We start from the raw sequence: 23,227 nt of genomic DNA on the forward strand, positions 1-23,227 counted from the left end.
AGCAAATGTAGTTATATAACACAACAACCCTCTGCCAGTGTAAACTTTTATCTTTTTGGATATCTACTATTTGCATTTATATATTTTTTCCATTAAATTGAACCATCTATGATCCATCTCTCCTCTGGAGAGAGAAAATTTGTGTTTTGTTACAAACATGGCAGAAGAACACTTGAAAGCGTCAGAAGCAATGAAAACCTGCGCAACTTGGATTCTTAGTTGTGTGTATGTGTGTTATTTTTAAATTTAAACACAGGAACTGAAATAAAAAATCCAAAGTAATCTTTACTACTAAAGCTTTTCTCTAAAGCTTAATGCTTCTTTGGAAGACCTGGACTAGAAGCGTATGAGACAGAGGTTTCCACTCTGTGGTCTGCAGACCACGATGGCCCACGTTGGCTGGACATGCAGTACTGGCTCTCCTCCCTGTCTCCATCTGTTACACTACATTTGAGACGGCTAAAAATATATAAACATTCCAAAAGCACTTTTCCATATAAGCCACTGCCTCAGGAAGTTATATGATTGCAAATAGGAGGGGCTGCAATCTACTAGTCAATCTATTAAAACGTAGCTTGCCCTAGGAAAGCTTTGAGACGCTGTAAATGCACACTCCCACACAGGGCATACATTACAACTTAGCCTTGTGCATGGATTCTTTGCACCACTTTCTTCTTAGATATCCAAATATGTAGATTAGCAGGTGGTCACTTAAGATAGCATATAGTAATAGATACAGACAGTAACAAAAAAAAAATCTGAGCAGAGGCAAATATTTTGAGAAAGCTCCTCAACCATTACTGCAGTCAAAATAAAATGAAGGACAATGGAATAAATACAACTCAGGGTCATCCAGGGAGAGAAGTCCTCAGCATTACTTGAGCAACCCTTTACACAGGGAACCCAGCTCACTTTGCATTGCAGTGACCACCACCTATGGGGAGAGAACCAGTTCTCAAGGTCACAACAGTTGCCCAAAGTCTCTAAACACTGCCTAGGACATTTTAAATATATAGGCAGCTGGAGTCTCTCAAGGACTTCACGTGTAAAGGAATTTCATATTTCATTTGCAAATTTTAGGGAAGCATTTACAGCAGCAGATGATGTGACTCAATATGGCACATCACTCATGAACTGTCTGTGACTCGTTTCTTGAATACCTCCCCCACCCCCCTTTTTTTAAAGCCTCTACTCTTCCCTAATTTAGCACCTGAGTGCTGGCAGTAACATTCAAATCCAAAATAAGCTCTACAGTAACTCAGTCCTGCAAACTGCCCGACACGTGCTTAGCCTTAAGCACGTGAGTAAGCCTATTAAACACCTCGAGACAAGCGCTTGTGTTTAATTAAATTTAACCACACTGTTGCACAGCTTACCAGCCATAATAATACAAAGCATCATGAAGACCAACACCAAGAGTCCCCTCCCTTGCTACCCAGTCCCAACACATAGCACTGTACACACACACACACACACACACACACACACACACACACAGTCTCCCGGGGTTCCCAATAAAGGTACAAGTTTTTTCTTTGCAGTACCTAGACAGCAACCAAGACACAGATGGCTCAAAGTGACACCGAGCATTTTCAGAAGTCTGCTGGCAAACATCCATATTTATGTTAGATATAAAGTAGGTTATTACAACTTTGATATTTTAAATTTAATTTGTTGTTCTTTCTCCTTCCTTACATAATTCATTTTTTTTCCACATTTTAGTCCTTATTCTGCTTCGCACACTGAAAACCAAGTAATTTTCTATCTCAGATCTTTCACTCTGTCATGCTTGTGTTCTGTAAGTTTGTAGAAATCAGAACTGTTCTTATGTATTTAAAAGCAGACTACTAAAAAGAAGCAATGTTTCTAAGGATTATGGTATGTATTTTATTTCATTAAGTACTCAATAAAAGTTCAATATGGGACTAAATTTAAACAGAGTGCTGAGGTACAATGATTTCACAGGGATAAGAGTGGGGTTACACGAGAAAAAATGGAAACTACAAACCATAAAATAGAAAAGATAAATTAACGATATAATAAACCTACAAGTCTTCTCGACATGCCTCATGGTGCTCTTAGATTGGGTAACAGCAGCTGTAGCAACGCTGTTTTCAATATGCAGCACTTGACAGAATATTTCACTTGACTGAGCTTTAAAGAGTAGCTCATAAAATGTCATTTATTTTCTTAACGGAGCAAGACACAATGTCTAGAGGGAAACAATAAAATACAAAGAGCAAGCGACTACTTACAACTGTGATTTGTTTGTGTTAGGTCCTGAATTGGCCATACTAAGAACACCACGTCCTGTATGGGACAAGTTGGGCTTGAATTCATCTTTAAAAGGTTTTCCCCAGTAAGACTCTCCACCTGAAAGAAGAAAAGACGATAGAAATGATTGCTTTCATTAGCTTCCCAATGCATTCTATAGCAGACACTGACATTAAATTCAAGGTTTCTGGGACTTCTGATTGCTACGTATATAATGTATTCTTACCTCATCCCTACCACTAGGCTAGTATCTGAGCATGCCCTTGAAATCAAATGTTTGTAACCGTCAATACAATTCTGTGCCCCCACACCACTATCAACTGCAACAGATGAGACTGTTTATCAACAGCATTATATATCGTGTGCCAAAGAACTGTCAAGGATTTAATTTTTTACTGCTGGTCCACCACAATTTTTCTTTTTTGAGACATTAAATCTTTAAAAGTGGCTTCCTCACAAAACAGAGCAAAGAATTACTAGTTTAATTGCGCTCTGGATATAGCATTGCTTCCAAAAATAAAATATCAAGGAGATGAAATATGTTCACAGAATCCACAAAGAATAGGGACAATAAGCTCAAAAGCTTATTCCTGGCCAGCCAATGAAGAATGACAATATATATTCCTCCAAACAAGAAAACAAAGCTTAGATATTTTGGACTAGACACCTGGATGATGTAAACACATAAATACAATGAAGTCAAAAGGATGATAAAACTTTGCACCAGTCACAGACCCAGCTCTCCAAGACTGATTTCTTTTCTGTGTCTGTGGATAGAAGGAGGGTCTGTGAGACCTCTCTTCCTGGCTGTCATTTTTACATTATTTATGACAGATCTGACATTTTCATTTGCACTTTCCTCCAGGATCATTCTTAATAAGAAAAATGAAGGCTGAAATGAGTCATAGTTTTACAGTCAAATCCATAATGTTGTTTGACAAACCATGAAAAATATTTCACCTTAGGATAGTATTAAAAATAAAACAAACAAAACTATCCAGACAGGCAGCAAGACTGGTCCATCTGCAGAACTGGCTGGAGAATCCTCTAGAGTAACTGTATCACTTGCAAAGCAGGAGGTCAGTAAAGGATCTGCAATGCTCGCCAGCTATTTGCATATGTAATACAGAAAAGCAATTTGATGATATAGCTGCACAGGCAAGCTGCAAATAAAGCTGAGAAGAGTAAAACTGGCTCCTACTGAAAATTGTATGCAGAAAATCACAAGTGTGCATCAAATGAAAATAGAGTTTCAGATAATAGCATGAAAACAAAGAATTGCAGGTGGACAGTTGCAAGTGCAAGAGGAACTAAGTAAGCGAGAAATTTTGGAAGAAACTGACCCACTTAAAAACCCAATTAATCATGTTCAAAAGACTTATTAATAGAGTTGCATGTTGCCTGCTCTGCAACTTGACAAGAGGCAGCAAAAAGAGACAAACCCTGTAGGGGTTTTCGGTAATCAAGAGTAAAGGAGAAGTGATTACTTCAGCAAATCTTTTGGCTGTTAAATATTTTAAGATGAGCTAAATCACATCAGCTGATTCTGTATGACAACCTCTTCCAACAGTGGGTGAAAGGGATGTGGTACAGCTGCAGTCTGCTCCATTGCCTTGAAGATGAATCCAAACACCAGCTATTCTAGCCAAATCCAAAGTGTTCAACCTATAACAAAATGTTTTACCAGAAGCCAAAAATTTTCTTTGCTAATGAATCTCCTTGTGTGTTCTTTGCTCCAGGAGGTTTACTCGTGTAGCGCCTGTTACCTGCCTTGTTCAGAAAAGCCATGTTCTGGTAGGTTGCAAATAAACAAGGCGGGATCAGAATGTAGCGGGGCTCCAGGTGCTGCCTGAAACCAGAAACACACCTGCAGAGCCTACAGGCCCCCATCAGCAGCACCACACTCTGTGTGCTATTTCTCTCTCCCTGTTTGCCTTTTGCAAATTCAGCCTTCCCTTTTGAGGCAGCTGGACATGGACTGGAAGACGTTCTCCCTTCCCACCCTCATTGCTTTGGGCCCTGCACTCCTCTCCTCCACCCCAGACAGAGCTCATGCACCTCAGTAACCAGCTGCAGTCACATTTCCCTTTGAGAAATGTGTAATATTGCTTCAAAGATCTTTTGAAGGAACTCCTCATTATTTGCAAAGCAGATGCACTCACTATCACTCCTAACCCAGAGGACTGTTTGTTGCCTAGAAATTTTCAGATAACATGCAAACATAAGCACGGCCAATTGCGATGGTACACAGCAGCAAGTGGCCAAACCCTTGAGTCTGCTACACCCTTTGACGGCTTTCAGCAGATGCTCGAATTACAGCCTTGTCAAGCTGTTCAAAGAGAGTGGACTCACCCCTGCAGCCTTTGCTGTAAGAAAAATAATTCAAAAGGCAAGAGAAAAACAGCGAGTGACAGAGAGACTCTCTGGCACAACAAGCAACCAGACCTGAGCACTTGCAGACAGGAGCAATGAGCCATGATCTTTAGGTTTTGGAAGTTATTTTTGTATGATTTCACTCCAGCTCATACACCGAGGGTCAGAATTAATCTCGTATATTTGATGGCTAACTTTGGTTCACTCCAGTACTCTTGGAAATAAGTGCTAACGTTTTAGTAGATAGTTACAGCATCAGATCCAGTCCCTCCCTCCCTCCCTGTCTGCCATACAGCTGTTTCCAAGGCTAATCCTGTCTGCCCGAGAGCTGCAGGCAAGAGCAGAGAATGGCCTGTGCAGCATCCGCCCAAAAGGCCAGACGTCCTGGAAAGGACATAGCTGAAGTGCCTGCGGAGGCCTGGCAGCACGGGCTGGCGAGGGGAGGTGGAGACACAGCACAGAGTGAGCCAGCAATACAGGAAAGATTTTTATTTTTAAAGAATGACAACAAAAAAGTGTTCCCTTTAAATTAAAAATAGCCAGAATGTGCTGTTTGTCAAACTCCTGCTAACCTCTGGAATTGTTCCAAGCTTCAAGTATCTGCTTGAAGCGGGCCCAGACGTAGCAAGCTAGAAGATAATGAGTTAAAAGCATATATATTTTTAATTACTGAAAACCAGAATCGCTTTCTCTCTGAAGATTAAGTACAAATTCCTCATTAGTCTACTGGCATGGCAGCACAGTGTCTAATGTTCAACCACTGGGGTCTGGAACAGGAACTTTAGACTCTTGCATTTTGCTTTCTACCGAAGAGCTCAGTGTAAATTTGAGAAAACAGCTCCCAGGCTCCAAGCCTACTACTAATAAGTATGAGGCACTCTGAAGTATCTTACAGCTTTTACTGCATTTATGCTCAACACTGCTGGGAGGTGTGGATGTGCCATCTTCCTCACTGTCTGAATGCAGAGTGGATGCAGGCAGACACGGGAGGCGGTGGCACCATCACACTGTCTAGCCTGAGCCCTCTCATGTTACACTCTCTGCATATTCCATACAGAGAGGAGGCTCCTCCTTTATTCCCCAAATCTTCCTCTGAGAGAGAGCACGGATCACCACTGACTATATATGGAGTCACGATGATGCAAAAAACTCACCCCAAAGCTGGCTTCCCAGCTTGTGGGCAAAGCCTATGGAAAACAAAAATCGTGTCTGGGAGTTTGATTCACAGCAGGCACCACTGCCTGCCACTCACCTTCCTCTTGGTTTACTCCCAGATAAGATTATTTTCTGTCACAGTGGAACTGTGTGCCTACTGGACCTGAAATGTTTTTGAGATGCTATTACAAGAAGTGCTGTTAAATATTCTGGGGGCTTTTATTACTAAAATCAAGGGGATTTTACATGGGAACAGACACATACCACACAGGTTCTGCTTGCTGGACTGAGGATGGAGTGCAGAATGGATAGGGATTGATAACTCTGTACATGTTTTGCATAAAGCTGGAAATGGATTTGGGATTAGCTACCACAATAGACTAGCCTTCTTCTAACAGCAGCGCGTATCCTGCACTGTGATTGCACCCTGAAGCATGATTCAGCCTCATATCTGCAACTCGTGCTGATAGTGAAAAACTGAATAGATACCAACTGACACCTGGAGCAATCACACATTAGCAGCTATGAGCAAAAAAAAAAACACACACATTTTCAGATTGCATTTTGAACTAAAAAACAATTTGACAGTCTTTCTTCCTTCTAAATTTCCCCCCCCCCCCCCAATAAGTAAGTTTTTTTGGTGAATTTACAGAAGTTGTACAACTTTCTTGCAAAGAGCTGAGAGATGCACCTAAAGCTTCAGAAATGTAACATTCCAAAAGCCAGGTGTGGGCTGGGAATAATCATTCATGACAGTTGTGATTTTAAATAAATCCTTCCTTTTTCTGGCATAAAAATTGCTAAGCAGTGGTAAGGAAGTGGGAGGGCTCTGATTCACAAAAATGATGGCTTACTTTCTGTAATTTTCTTCTTGTCATTTGGAACAACGAGGTACATAATAACATCTGACACTTCTATAGAGCTTTCCAAGTGAGATTCTTGAATCATTTTGCAAATATGAAAGCCTTAGCTCATCCAGTAAGTACTTCTCTCCTTTCAGATAAGAGGACACAGTACTTTTAACCCACATAGCAGAGGCTGGATTTTCCAAGGGGCTGCTAGATAAAAAGGTCTTGCTCTTGCCCTTTCACCAAACTTCAATCCTGCCACAAAACTAGCCACATTTTAGGAGCTTTCCTTGCTAGGAAATCTCACTGCGGAACGGACCAAGTTTGTCCACAGTGCTCTGTCTCTCTGCTACTGAAGGTTCAGAGGAGGGGGGGGGAAATAAAGTGCTTTGCTTTACACCAACCAAAATGGAATGTCCACCTACCAGTGGTACTTTATCTTGGACTTTTCAGGTATTAGATGCCTCCATTGTGCCTTCTTGCATTCAAAAACAGACAGAAGCACACTCAAACCAATTTATTATTCCAACTTGATGCAAGCAAGAGTAGCTGAAAAATGCCTGTGCTGCTTTAAAAATGTAATGCCCTGCATATAGTTTTCTTTATTAATTATTTTTTCCTACAAAGGGTTCAGGATATTAAACCTGTTTTTCCTACATGCAAATTTTCTTCTATTATTTGGAACACTGAAAATACAGAGCAGCTGTTCCACTTGCACTACCATGAGCTAGACAGAATTACTCACCATGTTCAACCACTTAGTTGTTATGAACAGCAGGAAAAGAGATACATCACAAATGTAAAATTCATTTTCAAATAATTAATCATTACAAAGAATGACCATGACTCAGCTTATTGCTCTGAATACTGCCTCTATGGGTGGTTATTTTGTTAAAGAAACGAAATAAGCTGCTGCAGCACAATAAGATTTCTCCCAGTAGTCTTATGAAACATGAAGTTGATGGCTGCAGAAAATTAGTTTGGCCCTCTAAATTGGTATCAAACCTACAGGACAGTATATCTAACTGCTTTGGCAATGCAGTTCTGCCAGCTAAGCTAAGCTAAAGCTCTATTTCCTCACTCTTTTCCTAGCATGGTACCTCATTTTTTATATGTCATAATCCACGTTTCTTCCTTCCTCCTGTCCCAAGGTTAACTACTGAGTTCCAGTAGTCAGTTGTCCTTCTGTCCTTCACACACAAGCTAGGTCTTAGTTACTTTTAAGACAGTTTAACAAGAGACTGAAGAAGGACACATCACACTGCTGCATAAAAAAAAAAAAAAAAAAGGAAAAAAAGAAATAAGGTTCAGTGCTGCTTACAGACAGAACTGTTCAGCTGGAGGAGCTGTGGAAGCAGACAGTCAGTGACACCCCTCCCAGCTGGGCATTTTATGTCTGTGAAATGCTTCCAAATCTAGGTGAGCTGAGCACACAGTTGCCCTCTGTGTACGTATGACATGTAACCTTCAGTCATGCCCAAACCCACCCCAAAGCTGAGCAGTCCTGGGCTTAGTTAGTAACAGAGTGGGTGATCATCTAAGCGTTGGGGTGTTGCAACCATAAACCTGACACCTGTTGCTGAACACGGGATGAATGTCAGATGACTGAAACCAAATGGTGGGGTGTTTTTTGAATAAGTCTGTTCTAGCTCATGAGTTGATGACAAGGGCTAAGTAAATAAACATAACAAAACAAAAATATATACAGGCTTAATGCACTTTCCATGCATCGGCGTAGAGAAAGTGTTTTGCTTTTTTTTTTATTTTTTATTTTTTATTTTAGCCACTAAATTTCAGTTAAAGCAGAAAGAAACATCCTTTTGTCTCCAGTCTTTAAGAGTCTATAAAAGGCCCCAACAGAAAAAATTCTTGTAGTTTAAAATAAAGGAGTTTAAAGGGTAACCCTGAATAGTCTTCACTAACACCAGCTGAAACATCTGAGAAGAAAGCCCTGTTCTAGTCATATACATCCCTGATATTACAGAAGTCAAATTGTTTACTCTCCCAATAAGCCTCTAAAGACCATTAAATCTCTATGGACTTCTTAGCTTTCAAGATTCAGCTTTTCACTGAGAAGTGGTGAATCAAGGAAACACAAATTGCTTCTAGCTACCAGATGAAATCAAAATGGGAATTTATATTACAAATAAAATGCAAGACTCAAATGAAAAAGGTACAAATCATCGAAACCCAGTGCTTTACTCTGAAATTTTCCTGACACAAGTTCTTGTGATTGCATTAATGTTACACAAACTAGTGAACCAAAAGTTTTGCATCTTAGGAGCCTGGGAGAGTATCTCTGCTTTTCCCATGTTTCTATACTGCTGCCTAGCCACACTTTCCTCCAGCTGCACTGTGGAGAGAATGAGAAGCCAGAAGGGCTTTGGTAGCTTGAAATACACGTGAAATTTCTGCCTTTTACAGAACTCTGAGAAGAACTACAGAGTAAAACACATTCTTAAACTTACGGGAAATCTATCTGATCTTGTTGATCAGAGATTCCACAAAGCTAAATTAAATGTAAAACCACATCACACAACTGGAGATGTTACAATTAGATCCCAGCACCAAAGACTGGCTAAATTATGCAAACACAATCTCTGTGAAATTATGCTGGCTGGTAGATGCCTCACAGCCAAGTGTGCAGGATCTGTCAGGTAATCAGGAGCACAGACTACTTGCACTATGTGAACCCTCTAAGCTTCATTTAGTAAGTATTAATCACACAGGCATGGGAGTTCAAGAGAAGTCCAGTAGCTTACCAAACTGCCATTTGCAATATTTTTCTTGGGATACTATTATTAGCACATTAGATAAGTGGTTATTTTAAACTCAGCTATGTTCAAAACAGTAAAACCATTTTGTGACCAGAATCTGAATATCTGCAAGTGCCATTCTTATTTGGGTGCAAACTGTCCATTTTATTGGAACTTTAACAGCCCTCACAGTTGTTTGCAAGATACCTTGTCTACAATATATTCATATTTAATTAAGAATGGCAAGGAGGAAAACAAGATGGAAAAGACTAGACATCATTATGCTCTTTTTAAAAAAAAAAAAATAAAAGAATATACACAGGAGTTTTTTCTCCAATGGTCTTATTTGCATTTTACTTCCTACTTCCTCTGTCAGGAGAGTCTTGACCTTCAGTACAGCTGCACTGCCAGTCCTCTGCCAACTGCTAATTGTGCTGTCTTACACTACTTTTACCATTTGCATTTACAGAGACAAGAATGACACCAGCAAGTTAATTTTCATTTCACAGCGAGATCTGAACTCCACCCTACAAAAGTCTGAAAGTTGTCTGAGTCAACCCATTAAATTTCTCCAGTCTCCTGACACCTTTCTCATTTTAAACAACGTTCCTTATTATGTCTCTTGGCATTTGAACCAAAACTTCCCTTCTAACAAAATAAAATTGTATTTCTTTTATCAGTCCACACATATACGGTAATAAGTCTTGTTAACAGGCTTTTACCATCAAAATCAGAACATTTAACTAGTCTGTCTTAGAGTATGCAACTGCTGAGGAACATGCAGAAGAAAAGGTGTTGGGCAACTCACACTAATATTATTTACTAAGTAAACAGTGCTAAAGTATTTAACAATTACAAAGGCATCTTTTTTTGGATGGTCTGTGAGCACACAGAGAATACAGTGCTTGTGCATACAAGTGACGCATGTATGAACTGGAATAAAAATGCACAGAACTCCACAAGACCAGACAAGGAGCTGTGGAGGCTGGTGACACCTACAAGTGGGTAGATAAAAGGTACAAGTGGATAATGAGCAAATTTGCAGCACCAACTAGGAATATTACATGACATATCAAATGTGGTAGGAAACACTCTGAGGATCCTTCAGCTGCTGTGTCTCCTGACCATTTCTGATATGACTGATTTGCATATCTCCTACACTTACGGAGAAGAAACAGGCAGAAGAATCTAGTAACAGTGATACCTAAACACTAGAAAAAAGAGAAGATTGGGCTTTACAAGACAACTAGCTGGGAGAACAGATGGTATCTGGCCATTCCCCAACTCAGAGGCAGGTCTCAAGTATTTCATTAACGCTGAATTTGAAAGTAACTTTGCATGAATGTGTTTCTTCCTTTGTTCTTTGCCCTGGAAGGCCAGCTGTAAAATCATTTTAATTTTCCTTTATTTATATTCTGAAACAAAAAGGAAGCAAAGACCCAACAAGAATTCTACATGGAAGAATGCCATGTTTTACAATTAGAAAATATGGGATGAAATTTTAAGCACAGTAAAGATGGTTATAAAAAATAAAACTACAAAACCTGTACTTTAAAGCAGAAATATTCATGAAATACCACAGATCATCATTTAAAGAATTTTAATCTACAAGGTATCTGGATATAAACTACAAGGTATCTGAAAACAAATTAACAACATCGCACATGAAGTGAAAATAGCTTACATAACGAAAACTCAATCTTACCTGTTCCTGTTCCAGTCGGATCACCTCCTTGGATCTGCAGAATTAAAATAAAATCAATACGTTACACACATATCTGTGTGAAAGACATTAAATACAAGCCATAAAAGCCAATTCTACTATTTTTTCTTCCTTCTATACTACGTGATGTTGACAAGTTAGCAACAAGGAAACCATTACTACCTATTTGGAGTTTCTTTTATCAGCTGGCAGTCATCTCCTACATTACTTATCCAAGAGCAAAATGACAGTTTTGTAAAAATAATAGGTCTCTAGGGGGTAAATAAGAAAATAAACAGACTCAAATGGGTTAACCAGATCAGCCTTTCTATTGTGTGTTAGGGTGCAACCTGCTTTTTAACTGATGATGCATTGCTTTTGGAACATAAAAGGCTTTATATTTTGCTACCAATCCTCCACATGATGTGAAGGCAAAATTAGAGGATGTAGAATATTTTCTGTATTTGAATCCATGTTTCACAGTATCCTCCTCACTGTCTGCAATGGGAAAAATCCCCATGTGAAACCAATCTTTTAGCAACAAAATTAATCACTTTATATATATGCAGGGTCTACAGAAATAAAATTCCGTAGCTCAACGACAGTAGAGGGAGCGTGACATGACTAGCTACGCAGTAATAACACACAAGCACAATTTTAATGGTGAGTTAAACTATGAACTGAGATATATAGTGCTGCCAGAATAAAAAAGCTTTTCTTTTCTCTCTCTCTCTCTTTTTAGGATGGCAGGATGGAATGTAACATTCAGTGATGTCCTCTGAAAGACGTGCACTGCCTTCAGGATCAGGTTGCTAATTTTTTTGAAAGGAACTTACAGTACAGCTACAATATCCTAAGCTGCCTGGACTGTACCTATGTAAATTAAAGGTCATATTTCTAGGCCTTCTGATGGCCTGCAGTAGCAAAAAGACGTCTCAAGGACTCATAACATCTGGCAGTCTTGATATTAAACAAAAAATGCATTAGAAAATCTATTAACTAGGCTGGTAAGTAGCCAAATCTAAGTTTCAATCCTGAGAATTAAACCTTGGAATTCAAAACACTTTTTCAGACTACCATGTTATTAGATACATCTCTCCCAGAAAGAGGTAAGGAAAGTAAACCGTTGTTGAAGGATTATATCTTGATATCTTTATAAAAGCTTGATGTAGGCTCAGGCATACAGTAGTATGTAAATACTGGCATACTCAAAGTTAAGCATATGATTAAAATGACCATCCAGTTTGAATCCAAACTGTTTGTCATTGTAAGAAGGAGCTTCACTTATACGAGAGCATCTCTTGCTTCTTTCTACCAGCTGTGTTCAATAGGATATGAAGGCCAATGGTTTACAACTATATATGGAGCTCTCTAATACAAGTTGAAAGCTTAGGTCTTTGACTACTAAAGTCAGCTTTCTGTTTCAAGAAGTGCTCTTTAACTCCTTCACATCCTGGAGCACTCCCAGGAAAAGATAATGGGACAGTATCCAAGCACCACAACCTGAAACAAAAGTTCAGCTGCTTTCTGACGTTTCATCTGAATATGATTTCAACAGGCCACACAATTACATATTCAAATTAGCATCTCTCCCCCCCTCCCCCCCCTTCTGTTCATTAACCACCCACCCACAGCTTGGGGAGGCTGATTGCCTCCTTGCCAAGGCAATGACTCCCAAAGGCTTTGTCAGGAATGCCAGTGAAAACACTACTAAATGCAGTGATACTCTGTGACAGTATTAGTCAGAGACAGCAGTTAGTAAGACCAGTAAAGTACAAATTTAGTAAATTAGGACGATCCTAGTTCTGAAGGTCTATTTTAACATACTTCTATTGCAAGTTGTCATGCACGGAAGAAGCTAAATAAATATTCTGAGGACATCATGTATGTGCATTACATGGGATTTGCTCAATACTCACGACAAAATTACGAATTGATCTGTGGAAAATTGTTCCATCATAATAGTTCTTCTTGCACAGTTTGATAAAGTTTTCACACGTTCGGGGTGTCTGAAAGACAAACAGAAGTTTTAATTAAGCAATACCTTTAGCCTATCAAATTGGTCATTACATTATCTATAACAGTTACTTTTCAATCATTCGTGACTATTGAAGAGGAATGAACCTCTGTCTACAGAAAAATAAAAAACATATACTTTTTAAAATTATACAGGAGATACACATGTTGTGTTAAATAAATTAAACTCAGACCTTCAAATTAACACAAATAAGTGTTGAACATTAACTCGGACAACGTGAACTCCTGGTAGATAAACTGATAGTGAAATCAGGTAAGCTCAGACTTTCAGATAACTTAGTTTCAATAGTGTACCATAATCCTCTTCCAAATGGGCACTGAAAAAAGTTCATTTCCTAGAGTAAGAAAGAACCTGACTACTCTGCTTTATTATTGCAAAGTGAGCACATTGAAGCTAACTTGAAGAGAAGCATTTGATCCCCTTCACCACTTGGAACTGAAAATAGGACTGACCCCAGAAGTCACTGTTTTGACAACTGGCCCAACACACAGGAAAATAAATAATAATAAAAAAAGTCAACACGTTTTCAGAAATCTGGAAAAAAAAAGAAAAAAGTAAAAAAAGATGTTGAATACATTGCCACTTCTAATTTACTTTTACAGTGTAAACTAAAGCTATTTATTTGAATTTACAAGCTCGGGCATTCAAATGTTTCCTTTTCAAAACCTTTACCATCTACCTAGTTGTATTCCCGTATTAATTGTACAGATACTCTTCTCTACAATATTAAAGTACCTTCACACATACAAATAACGTACAAAATATATGCACAAAACCAGTTTTCTGTACTTGGACACATCTTCAAACTCCACTATGGAGTATGTGCATAAATCTGTTCCAGCTTTACCAGAATATCTCCAAACAACTAACTAATCTGAGATGTTACAGACTTTGAAAATGCACTTCTTGTTATATGCACTTGCAAGCAAAGCCCCAGCATGAGTCATGACGTCTGTAAACAAATACATACAGGACTCCAAGCGTTTTTCTGAAAGAGACTGATTCATTTTGAATTGATAAGAGACTATTCTTGGTTGTACCACTAGACTGGGAGCTGAAGAAAGAGAGAGTGAGACTGAGACTTGCAATTTGAAGTGGCTTAAAAACAACCAACCAAAAAAATAAAGCCCACGGATATATTTTTTAAAAATAAGGCAAGCCCAATTACAATAACTTAAGAGTTAAATAATCTCTATCTTTAAAAAACAAACAAACAAAAAAACAACCACACACACACAAAAAAAAACAGATCCATGTAATTATTCATACTGAACCATCCATAAGTTCAATTTTCCATAGTAATTTCTCATCTGAAGCACAATCATTCTCACCACTGTTTAACACTGAAATGTCCCTTAATTATCCAAACAAACGTTACCCTCCTACATGGCATCTGAAATCCTTTTATAATGATTCCTTCCTAATTACTCTACAAAGATACAGATGACAGTTGTCAGCTACCATAACTGGGAAAATAAACAGGTTCTAATGCAATCTTACACCAACTATAATCTCAGATTTCCTTTATACTTCATTTCTCAGTTATAACGGTAATGGTTTATGGTAGAATGACACTAAGACATGTATTTTGGTAGCATCCCAAGGGCAACTTGTAAGTAGACATATTCCATAAAAACTGTTTCAAGCAATAGGAGAATTTCCTATTGATTCAATGTTTATATTGCAAATTTGGAAACTTTTATTTGAACTGGACACATATCCATGAAAATAATCTTTGTACATAACTTTTCAAGTAAAATTAAATCCCTGAAGAATCATTTGTCAGTGTATGTTTCCCTTATAAGACCACATTGTAACAACCTTGATCCTACAGTAGTGCTATTAGTTAGCACTCATGAAAAATGTCAGTAAGGATAAAAATAAGATTAAAAATTTTCTTTATGAATCAGAAATGGAATCAGCAGCTTTTAGCCTAAGGCACTTTATCTCTTGAGAGCCAAACAGTCTTTGCAGAGAGAGACATAGTTAATAAGTTCTCTGGGGGGAATACAGCAACCTGTAATTAATTTTTTAAGAAAAATGAAATCAGGCAAAAGACTAAGTCCCTTAGGGATATATACCAAACTGTTTTAAACTTGCATAAAGTTGATAACCCAATACAGTTTTCCTATTTATTTTCAATACTTGATTTGTAAAATATACATTAAAAAATGGCCTTAGTAATGTGTTTTTCCATGCAGGACCTGTGCTGACCCTTCTTTCTAAATTGTTTTCTAGTTATTATATCTTTTCCCAGAAACAGGCTTTTCAAGTGCAACTGCAGAAATATTTTGTGTACACGCAATAATCATTTCACCGCAAGGTTTTCTTTAAATAATTGCCACCAAATTGGTTCCCATGGTCACCTCATGCATCATACAGATACATTTGGCAGGTAAACAGTTCCTTAGCAACATTACCATTACCTTTTGTGGTGCTTTTGAGTAGAGACACAAATAAAAAGGTTTGCATTCAATCAGTAATAAACCCCAGTTTCAGTCATGCAGTCGATCTAGAATATCTGGCTCAGATTATCTGATTTATTCAAAGCAGTTAATGTTCTTGCCAAATCTCACACTGCCAAGCACATTTCAAGGACTGTTTTAAGCAGCATCCTGTCCAAAACAGAAGGGCTTGAGGTTCCTGGGGAAGGTGTAGAACGAAGTTGTGTTCTGCACTGACCATGTAAACACAACCGTCTTTGAAGTCTTTGTTCCAACTACAAAGGCCAATGAGAAATATACGTAAACAAACCTGACTTTGTTACGCGAGTGTAAGATCTTGCGGAAGATGTCAGACTCACAGTCTTGGAATGCAAACCTGTCTACTTTTTCAGAAACTTCCTCCACACCACTTGCCTCACACCATTTCTCAAGGAGGAAGGGATGGCCAAGACACCTAGCAATGTGGTAAGTGCAGCAGACAATGCCACTTTTTTGTTGGCTCATTAGTGACAATGGACTCCAGGCTCTCCTTTTACTTCTGGCTGTTCTTGTCTCAAATCAACAGGAACAGTTAGCTTCTCCCTCTATTCTTTTTACATTAATCAGGAAATTACGTATGTTATTTTATTCTCCTATGACTTGGACATATACATAAGACAGTCAGGGTGAAAACACCACCTTATTTTGTAATCTTGTTGATTCAAAAGCCAGTAACAGAAAGAAAAGTTAGGTTGTAAATCTACTGCAATGGTTTCTTGGAAGGCTGCAGTGATAGTCCCATGAAGGCAAACAAAGAAGTTGCAGAAAGCTGAAGAACATGGCAGGACAACCCTGAGAAATCCTCCTTTTCCTTGGTCAAGATAGGACGACAAAAGTAAACATGGCTCATGATGTCCTCCAACTTAAAGACAATTCTATTCTCTACAAGTGACAAACATTAAGAAAAAAAAAATTACCTTTATCCTGTTCCCACTTCATTCCCCATTTATTTTGAAGATGCCATATAACTGTACTTCAGTTGTTGAAAACTCATGCCCAAGACAAACACTAACATTTTAATAAACCCTTAGAGACAGGAATGCAGAAGAATGCTTATCACACAGGAAGATCCAAATGCTGTGCCTGGCTCACGGACGGGCATATAATGGGGGTAACAACAGTGGTTTTCTAGTAATGCTTACATCTCCCTTTAACTAACACACTTAGGGGGTAACTTGACATGGAAACATCAGCACTCTACCAGTCACTAAACCTAGACAAATTTAGGAATTAAAAAGATTGCTACTCAGAGTGAGCATGCAAACACAATAGTGACAAGAGACAGATTGTGAAATCATGGAAGAGGGGAAATACTGAAAAAAGGTATATAAAATTTAAAAAGAAACTCTTCCTTTGCTATAGTTTCCTTTGTGCCAGCAAGGATTGTTACAAACCAGGCAAAATTCACCTTTCCCGCTGCAACCCAAGACCAGAGGGGTAAGACAAACCAAGCCAGATCACTACCTGATTCTCACTTTGCATCCCTCCTTTCTCATCTGTTGAAATGGGTCATCACATTTGTAAAAGTTGGCTTAACTCAGAATTTGTATTGGACAGATGAAGGGCCAACCAGAAGTAGACTAAAAACCTGCGGCACCCCTGTTGCCAAGGTACAGGAGATGGGAAAAAAGAGGAGCTTCTGAGTTGTTGCTATGACTGCAAGGAAGAAGGCTTTACCATGTGAAGAGCTAATCATTTCAAAATGCTGCATCCCTTGAGGATCTGCATGAACCTTACAGAGAAATTTCACACTAAGCATTCAGAAGCTGTCATTTGCACATCTGTATAATTTCCTTGTGCTAATTCCACTTCCCTTTTATTTCTTTTTGTCTCTCTAAATTGGATGAACTGTTGTAGTTGCACTAAAACACAGAGCCTTGCCCATTAACCCTATGCTTCAAAGCAAAAATAATCTGCAATAATGAAAAGCTGATTCCTCATGAATTGAAATTGCATTCTACAGCCTTCATCTTATCACACAAATGCCAGAATCCTGCTATTAAGAGGCATGAACTAGTGATGGAAATTTCTAAGGCTTCAAACTAAGCTTACTTTATTTTTTCCTTACATAGATCTCCTTTGGCGGATTTTCTGTTGCTTTAGTCCATTTACATACGTGCTCTTTAACCTTTTTTTTTTTAAAAAAAACAAACAAACAAAAAAAACACACACACACAAAAAAAACCACAAACAACAACAACAAAAAAACAACAAAACTCTAAAGCATTTTCACTCTTCATTCTAGCTCTTCTAGAATGAACATTTCTAATGCATGAGCCATAAAGAGTTGATATGGTAAGGCTTAAACTCAGTTCTCCCCATCTCCCCACCCCTCTCAATCTGCAATCCCCACAGCCTATCAGTCCCTGAGTAACAAACTCACCCTAATAAAAGCCTGGCTTTATTTAGGGCTTAGTCAGAGACAGCGTTACAACCATAATAAAGCAGCAGTTTCAGGAATCACCATCTATCAGGTGCAAGCATCTGCTTCCTCCACTAAGTCATGGAAAAAAATTGGACATACAAATGGTTTTCAATACTTTTCAATACAAAACACTGTACCAGAAGACAGATTAGGCTACCTACCCTATTTCACTTTCAAATAGACTATGAGCACACTCAATTTGTCTCAGAGCAAGAGGGACAAGAAAAATTTAAAACTCTGCAGAGCCCGCTGCAAAAGCTTGGGGAGAAATACAGTGTGGGAACTCAAAACATTTCTCCTGCAGGAGGATTCATGATTGTAGACCCTGATATCACCCCCTGCCACTTCTACTTTAAAACACTTCCCCAGCACATGAGAGGGATTGATCCGGTGACAGGTTATGGTGACAAACAACAGCTGCCCACTGTGGCTCAAATCAAAGAAGATGCTGTTTATGTACGAGAGACCAGTCTTCTCAATCTGATCATACTCTGAGCAAACACATTCAGATCAATTTGTGATCAGAAGAGCACAGATCCAATGAGATAGGAAAGATGAAAGCATCAGGGCACTGTGGGGTAAAACACTTGGCTAGACTCGTTAAAAAAAAACACTTGGCTAGACTCGTTAAAATTAAAACAAGGATCAGAACAAGCAAAGTATGCCTTGGGTAAAAGATTGTTGACTTCATAGCAATCATTTGCCTATTTTACTACCTCAAAGTTTTCTAAGAACAAACAGTAGAATTCTTGCATTCTCATTATACAGAAACCTACTATAATTTAATTAGCTGTTTAGCAATCTAACAGATTGCTAAACTTCACTTTTCAGAAGCACTTTTCAGTTCTGACATTAATGATACTACTGAAAACTTTTCCAAAGTCTAAGTAAGATGTTTAGCTTAGACAAGATGCCAATAAAAAAATGACATACTCTATTCCCACCTCCTGACTTTTTTGCAAGTAGGGACAATCAATCAGTTTAGCTGAGAACAATTCAAGTTAAACAGGGCATCTAATTCACTCATCTAATTTGTCAACGTTAACTGCTAGCTCTCCAGAGGCAGCGCCGTCATTCCTAGCTGCAGTCATTACTTTCCTTCTAACTTATTTATTGTAGTAGTAGAAAAGAAAACAATCCTTTCCCCCTCAAATTTGTAAGTCACAGGAGGGTTGAGGAGCTTGTCAGACAGTGCAGTGCAAGGCTGGGCACCAGCAAATACGACAGCATCACTAAGTACAGCTAAAATGAGGACCCAACTTTAATTGCTTGAGTAACCTCTAACAGCTGTAAAGTTTGGAGTACCGCAGGTCCCACAGCGGCTTTCTGGCATTTCTTCAGTCTGCAACTGGCACATAAATTCTGCATTTTAAGAAGATGCACCTCATAACCACTTCCACACTAGACAGCAAAGCTCTGGTAGCTGTCAGCCTCCCAAGGTCACCCTGCTCTCATCAGAAGAGCCAAGGTACAAACAAGAAACATGTCACAGGAAGATGAAGAGCAGCAGCTGTGTAACTCCAAACCGCCTACCTCATCCTCAGGTTTGGGATCACTAAGTGGCAGACGCAGCTGGTATGGGATTCCTGCACCGTCAAATGTCAAAAAGCAAAAGAGAATCCAATAACGATCAATTCCCTCTACCAGATCCAGCTTGCCGGGGATGCTGGGGAGGTAGAAAGGTCCAAATGTGCAAAACATATTCCCAGTTACCCAAAGGCAGAAGCTGCCAGGAAACCATGCAAAGAAAGCCAATGTCAGCCACGGTGCACAGACAGGTACACAAGGAATTGGATAAACGCCTTCCTCATTTCCATGTTGAATGGCCCATTCTGGCAATGGGCTCCTATTGCCCTTCAATGCTGCAAAAGTGAAAGATGGTAGCACACAGGTAAAGCATTTCCTGTCCATATCTCACAAGAAAATGTTTCTCCTATTTCACGCATAGGTGTCGTGTCCCTGAAGTTAAGAATAATTTAAATACTAGTTTCTAGCCTCTTAAGAACAACCAAGAAACAACCTGCTAATCAGTATTGCTGCACAGGGCCATTCTACTACCAGCCACAAAGAGCACCAGATCTGTCTGCCATTGTAGCACTTTGAGGTAAAAACACACCAGGAAATAAAAGCATCCTCTCTAACAAACATTTTTATCTGACCGTTCTACTGGAAGAGGACAGTTTTGTTTGTTTTTAGCTTCTGTTGACAAGAACTTTCAAAGCTGAAACTTGCAGCTCTTTCTACAATGACATATTTTGTTGAAAAAATGTGAAATAAGCTATTCACAACCACGCCAAAACCACCGTACTTCACCCCTATGACCATATGACTGAGTGAACATGACACTGGTAAAACAGCAGCCAGATATTTGCCAAAGACAGCTGGCACAAATCGAGTTAGAATGGACATTTAAATTGGAGGGAAAATGAGAGATTCAGGAAGACTGGGGGACCTTGTCATGCAAGAAGGTCAAAGGATTTTTTAAGGAACTCACTTCTTTCCCACTGGAAATGGAAAAGAAGTTTACAGGCTTCTGATCTTTGGATCAGTCCCTCACACAAAAGGACAGATGATTTCAAAGAACAGGGGCTAGATTACACATTTATAGATCAGAGGCATATTTAATAGGTCAGAGGGCCTCAAAAGATTAAAACATCACTGTCTGTAGAATAATGGCTTCTTCAGATAGTTATGCCAAGACATCATCATTAAGTAGAGTTTGCCAGGTCCTAAAACCTCAAAAAGCATTTGTGGAGCGCTTGACAGAGCTCTGAAATCCATCTCACATTCTTCTTTGTTATGCCAACTTGCCCTTAAAACTTAAAGTATTAAATCAGAGAGACACAAGGGAATTAACAAAAACTGCCATGGCAGTTCAGGATTAGTATTTAATTACCTCTATCACACGTGTTTAGCCACCAGATCATTACTGCATCGTGATCATTTGTATGAGAACTTAAAATGGAGAAGGGAGATAGTACACAAAACAACCAAACAATACAATGAAAGTAAAAAAAAGTCTCTGTACCCAAATTAGCCACATGACGTAGCCACATCATACAGCACCCCAGTGGCAAAGGCACAGAATTCAGGCTGTTCCAGCTCCTAGTTCTCCAATCTATCTATCACACCACACTGCTTTTCTACTTCCACTTCCATGTCAGTTTGAGTTTTTCTGCAGGATAAAGCTTCCACCCTGGCTTAGGAGGTTGCTTCACCATCTACAACTTCATCAATATAGTCACTAATAGAGCAGAATACAACACAGATGATGTAGATGGCTGTTCCCAGAAGCATCCCAATTAAAGCAGCTAAAAGAACTTGAGATTAGAAAAATCACCATAAATAAAATACAATAAATCCAGCCACATTCATTGCCTTTCATCAACTATTTCTTCATCACTTATTTGTCTGGCTGTGTATAAGACAAGAGCTGAAAGAAAAGCACGTTGGATGTGTTAAATCTTCTGTATTAGTCATAACTACTTCTGGCAAGTAGAATTTTGTAAATTTGTTTCCAATTAGTATATACAACAAATGTTGGTTATGCCCAGCTGAACTCAAGCTTCCTGGAAAACGTCCTAACAAATGGCCATCTGATTACGTCCCCATCAGGGGGAACATACTGTATCTGAACAAGACAACTGGGAGAAAAACAAATGGTCATAAAGAGCAACACACACACCACTGTGGTGCAAAGAGAAGAGAGAGCAGTAGTGTACCTTTGCTCATTTGAGGCAAAAACTCAAACAGATAGGAAAAAAAAAAAAAAAAGAAAACCAAAAAAAAACAGCTTATCTTCCAAAGTCTCTATTGCCTTTTTCTCAGGTCAGTGACTTACACCACACATCATCTTTTTGGAACCTAACTGAAGTTTTCCAGTGCTCTGAACAAGTGATTTCAAACACAGAAAATACCTGGATTCCAGTCCTATCTCGTGCTCTTTTTCTGTATCCTGTCACAAGCTAACTGATGACTTCAATCACACTGCAGCACTGATTTCCCACCCTGGATCAATACTAAACTTTTCTTGATTAGACTTTTGGTACTAGGAAGAATCTCATCACTATCAATCTTACTGATTGGTACCTTAAAGTACTAGTGTACGAAGACCCCTCCATTTATTTTTAAACAAAGGTGTCCACATGTACATATAAACCAAACTCCAGACAATTCGTACTGCCACGTCACTCACAAAAACAGGGAAAACTGCTTCTGCTCCAAAGAGAACTCAGAACAGAAGAACTGGGGACAGAGAGCAGGAATCCAAGGGGCGGTGTACTAAAGACAAAAACGATACTGGGCAGACTTCAGCAGCAGTGCAGACCACTCTGAGGAGAACTGCAAGAATATTTTATTTAAATAGACACCCCATAGCCATGAAAATACAACTGAAGACTCCAAAGTAGACATCACTCTATGACAGCAAGTATGACACTTGTTGTTCTCTATTTCAGCAAACTTCACCTCAGAAATGTCTATTTAAATCTTGCCCATAAGACTATTTTAAAATGTAATTTGAATGTTGTATGTCCTACCTCTGGACAAAGGTATTCATTTATCATATTTATATAGCAACTTCAGAATCAACCTTCCTAAAGCATTTCACAATCATGTATTTGCAGAACTCTGCAATGAAAACCACTGCTAGGATGGCTTCCATAATAACCTGGGCACAGGATGTCATTCAGCAATTACAAAAAGGAACCTGTGGTTAGGTCGAGGCAACAACCAGTCTGAGAGTGCTCAGTTGTTGTTTTTTAACAAAAAAAAAAAAAAAAAGAAAAAAAATGAAAAAAAAGAAGCTAAGCACCACTATAACATAGCTCATAAATCATACACTTGCTCCTGCACTTGCATTGATTGAGAGAGTGAGAGTAGATACATGAATTCCCCAAACCATACACATTTTGGCTGATTTCAAACAGTAAAGACAGCCTAATGCTGCTATCAACTCTCTCATTCCCCCTTGTAGCACAGATTCTCATGTTAAATCCACTGGCCCCAAACCTGCTGATGGTCTGAGAGGGTATCAGTACAGTGCCTTAGGCTGAAATCTGTTCCTCACTCCTTTCCCTTTGGAAAAGCTGAGGTCCTACCCATACCAACTACACTGAAAGATTGCAAAGGCTGAAAAGTCATGCACCAAAAAGCCCATGCAACATTAATTTGG

The 23,227-nt window shown here is 38.9% G+C and overlaps 1 protein-coding gene across 1 annotated transcript in view; it reads right to left on the minus strand.

Moving 5' to 3' along the window:
* The window catches only part of PPIL2 (peptidylprolyl isomerase like 2), a 72,119-nt gene that overhangs the window by 13,662 nt on the left and 35,230 nt on the right, over nt 1–23,227 (minus strand). The window contains exons 13-15 of the mRNA XM_027469628.3: nt 13,028–13,117; nt 11,112–11,145; nt 2,256–2,373 (exon numbers count right to left, since the gene is read on the minus strand). Coding sequence (XP_027325429.1) covers nt 2,256–2,373; nt 11,112–11,145; nt 13,028–13,117 — 242 coding nt within the window. The remainder of the gene's footprint in view (nt 1–2,255; nt 2,374–11,111; nt 11,146–13,027; nt 13,118–23,227) is intronic.

Source organism: Anas platyrhynchos, chromosome 16, assembly GCF_047663525.1.
Source record: "Anas platyrhynchos isolate ZD024472 breed Pekin duck chromosome 16, IASCAAS_PekinDuck_T2T, whole genome shotgun sequence".
Lineage (NCBI taxonomy): Eukaryota > Metazoa > Chordata > Aves > Anseriformes > Anatidae > Anas > Anas platyrhynchos.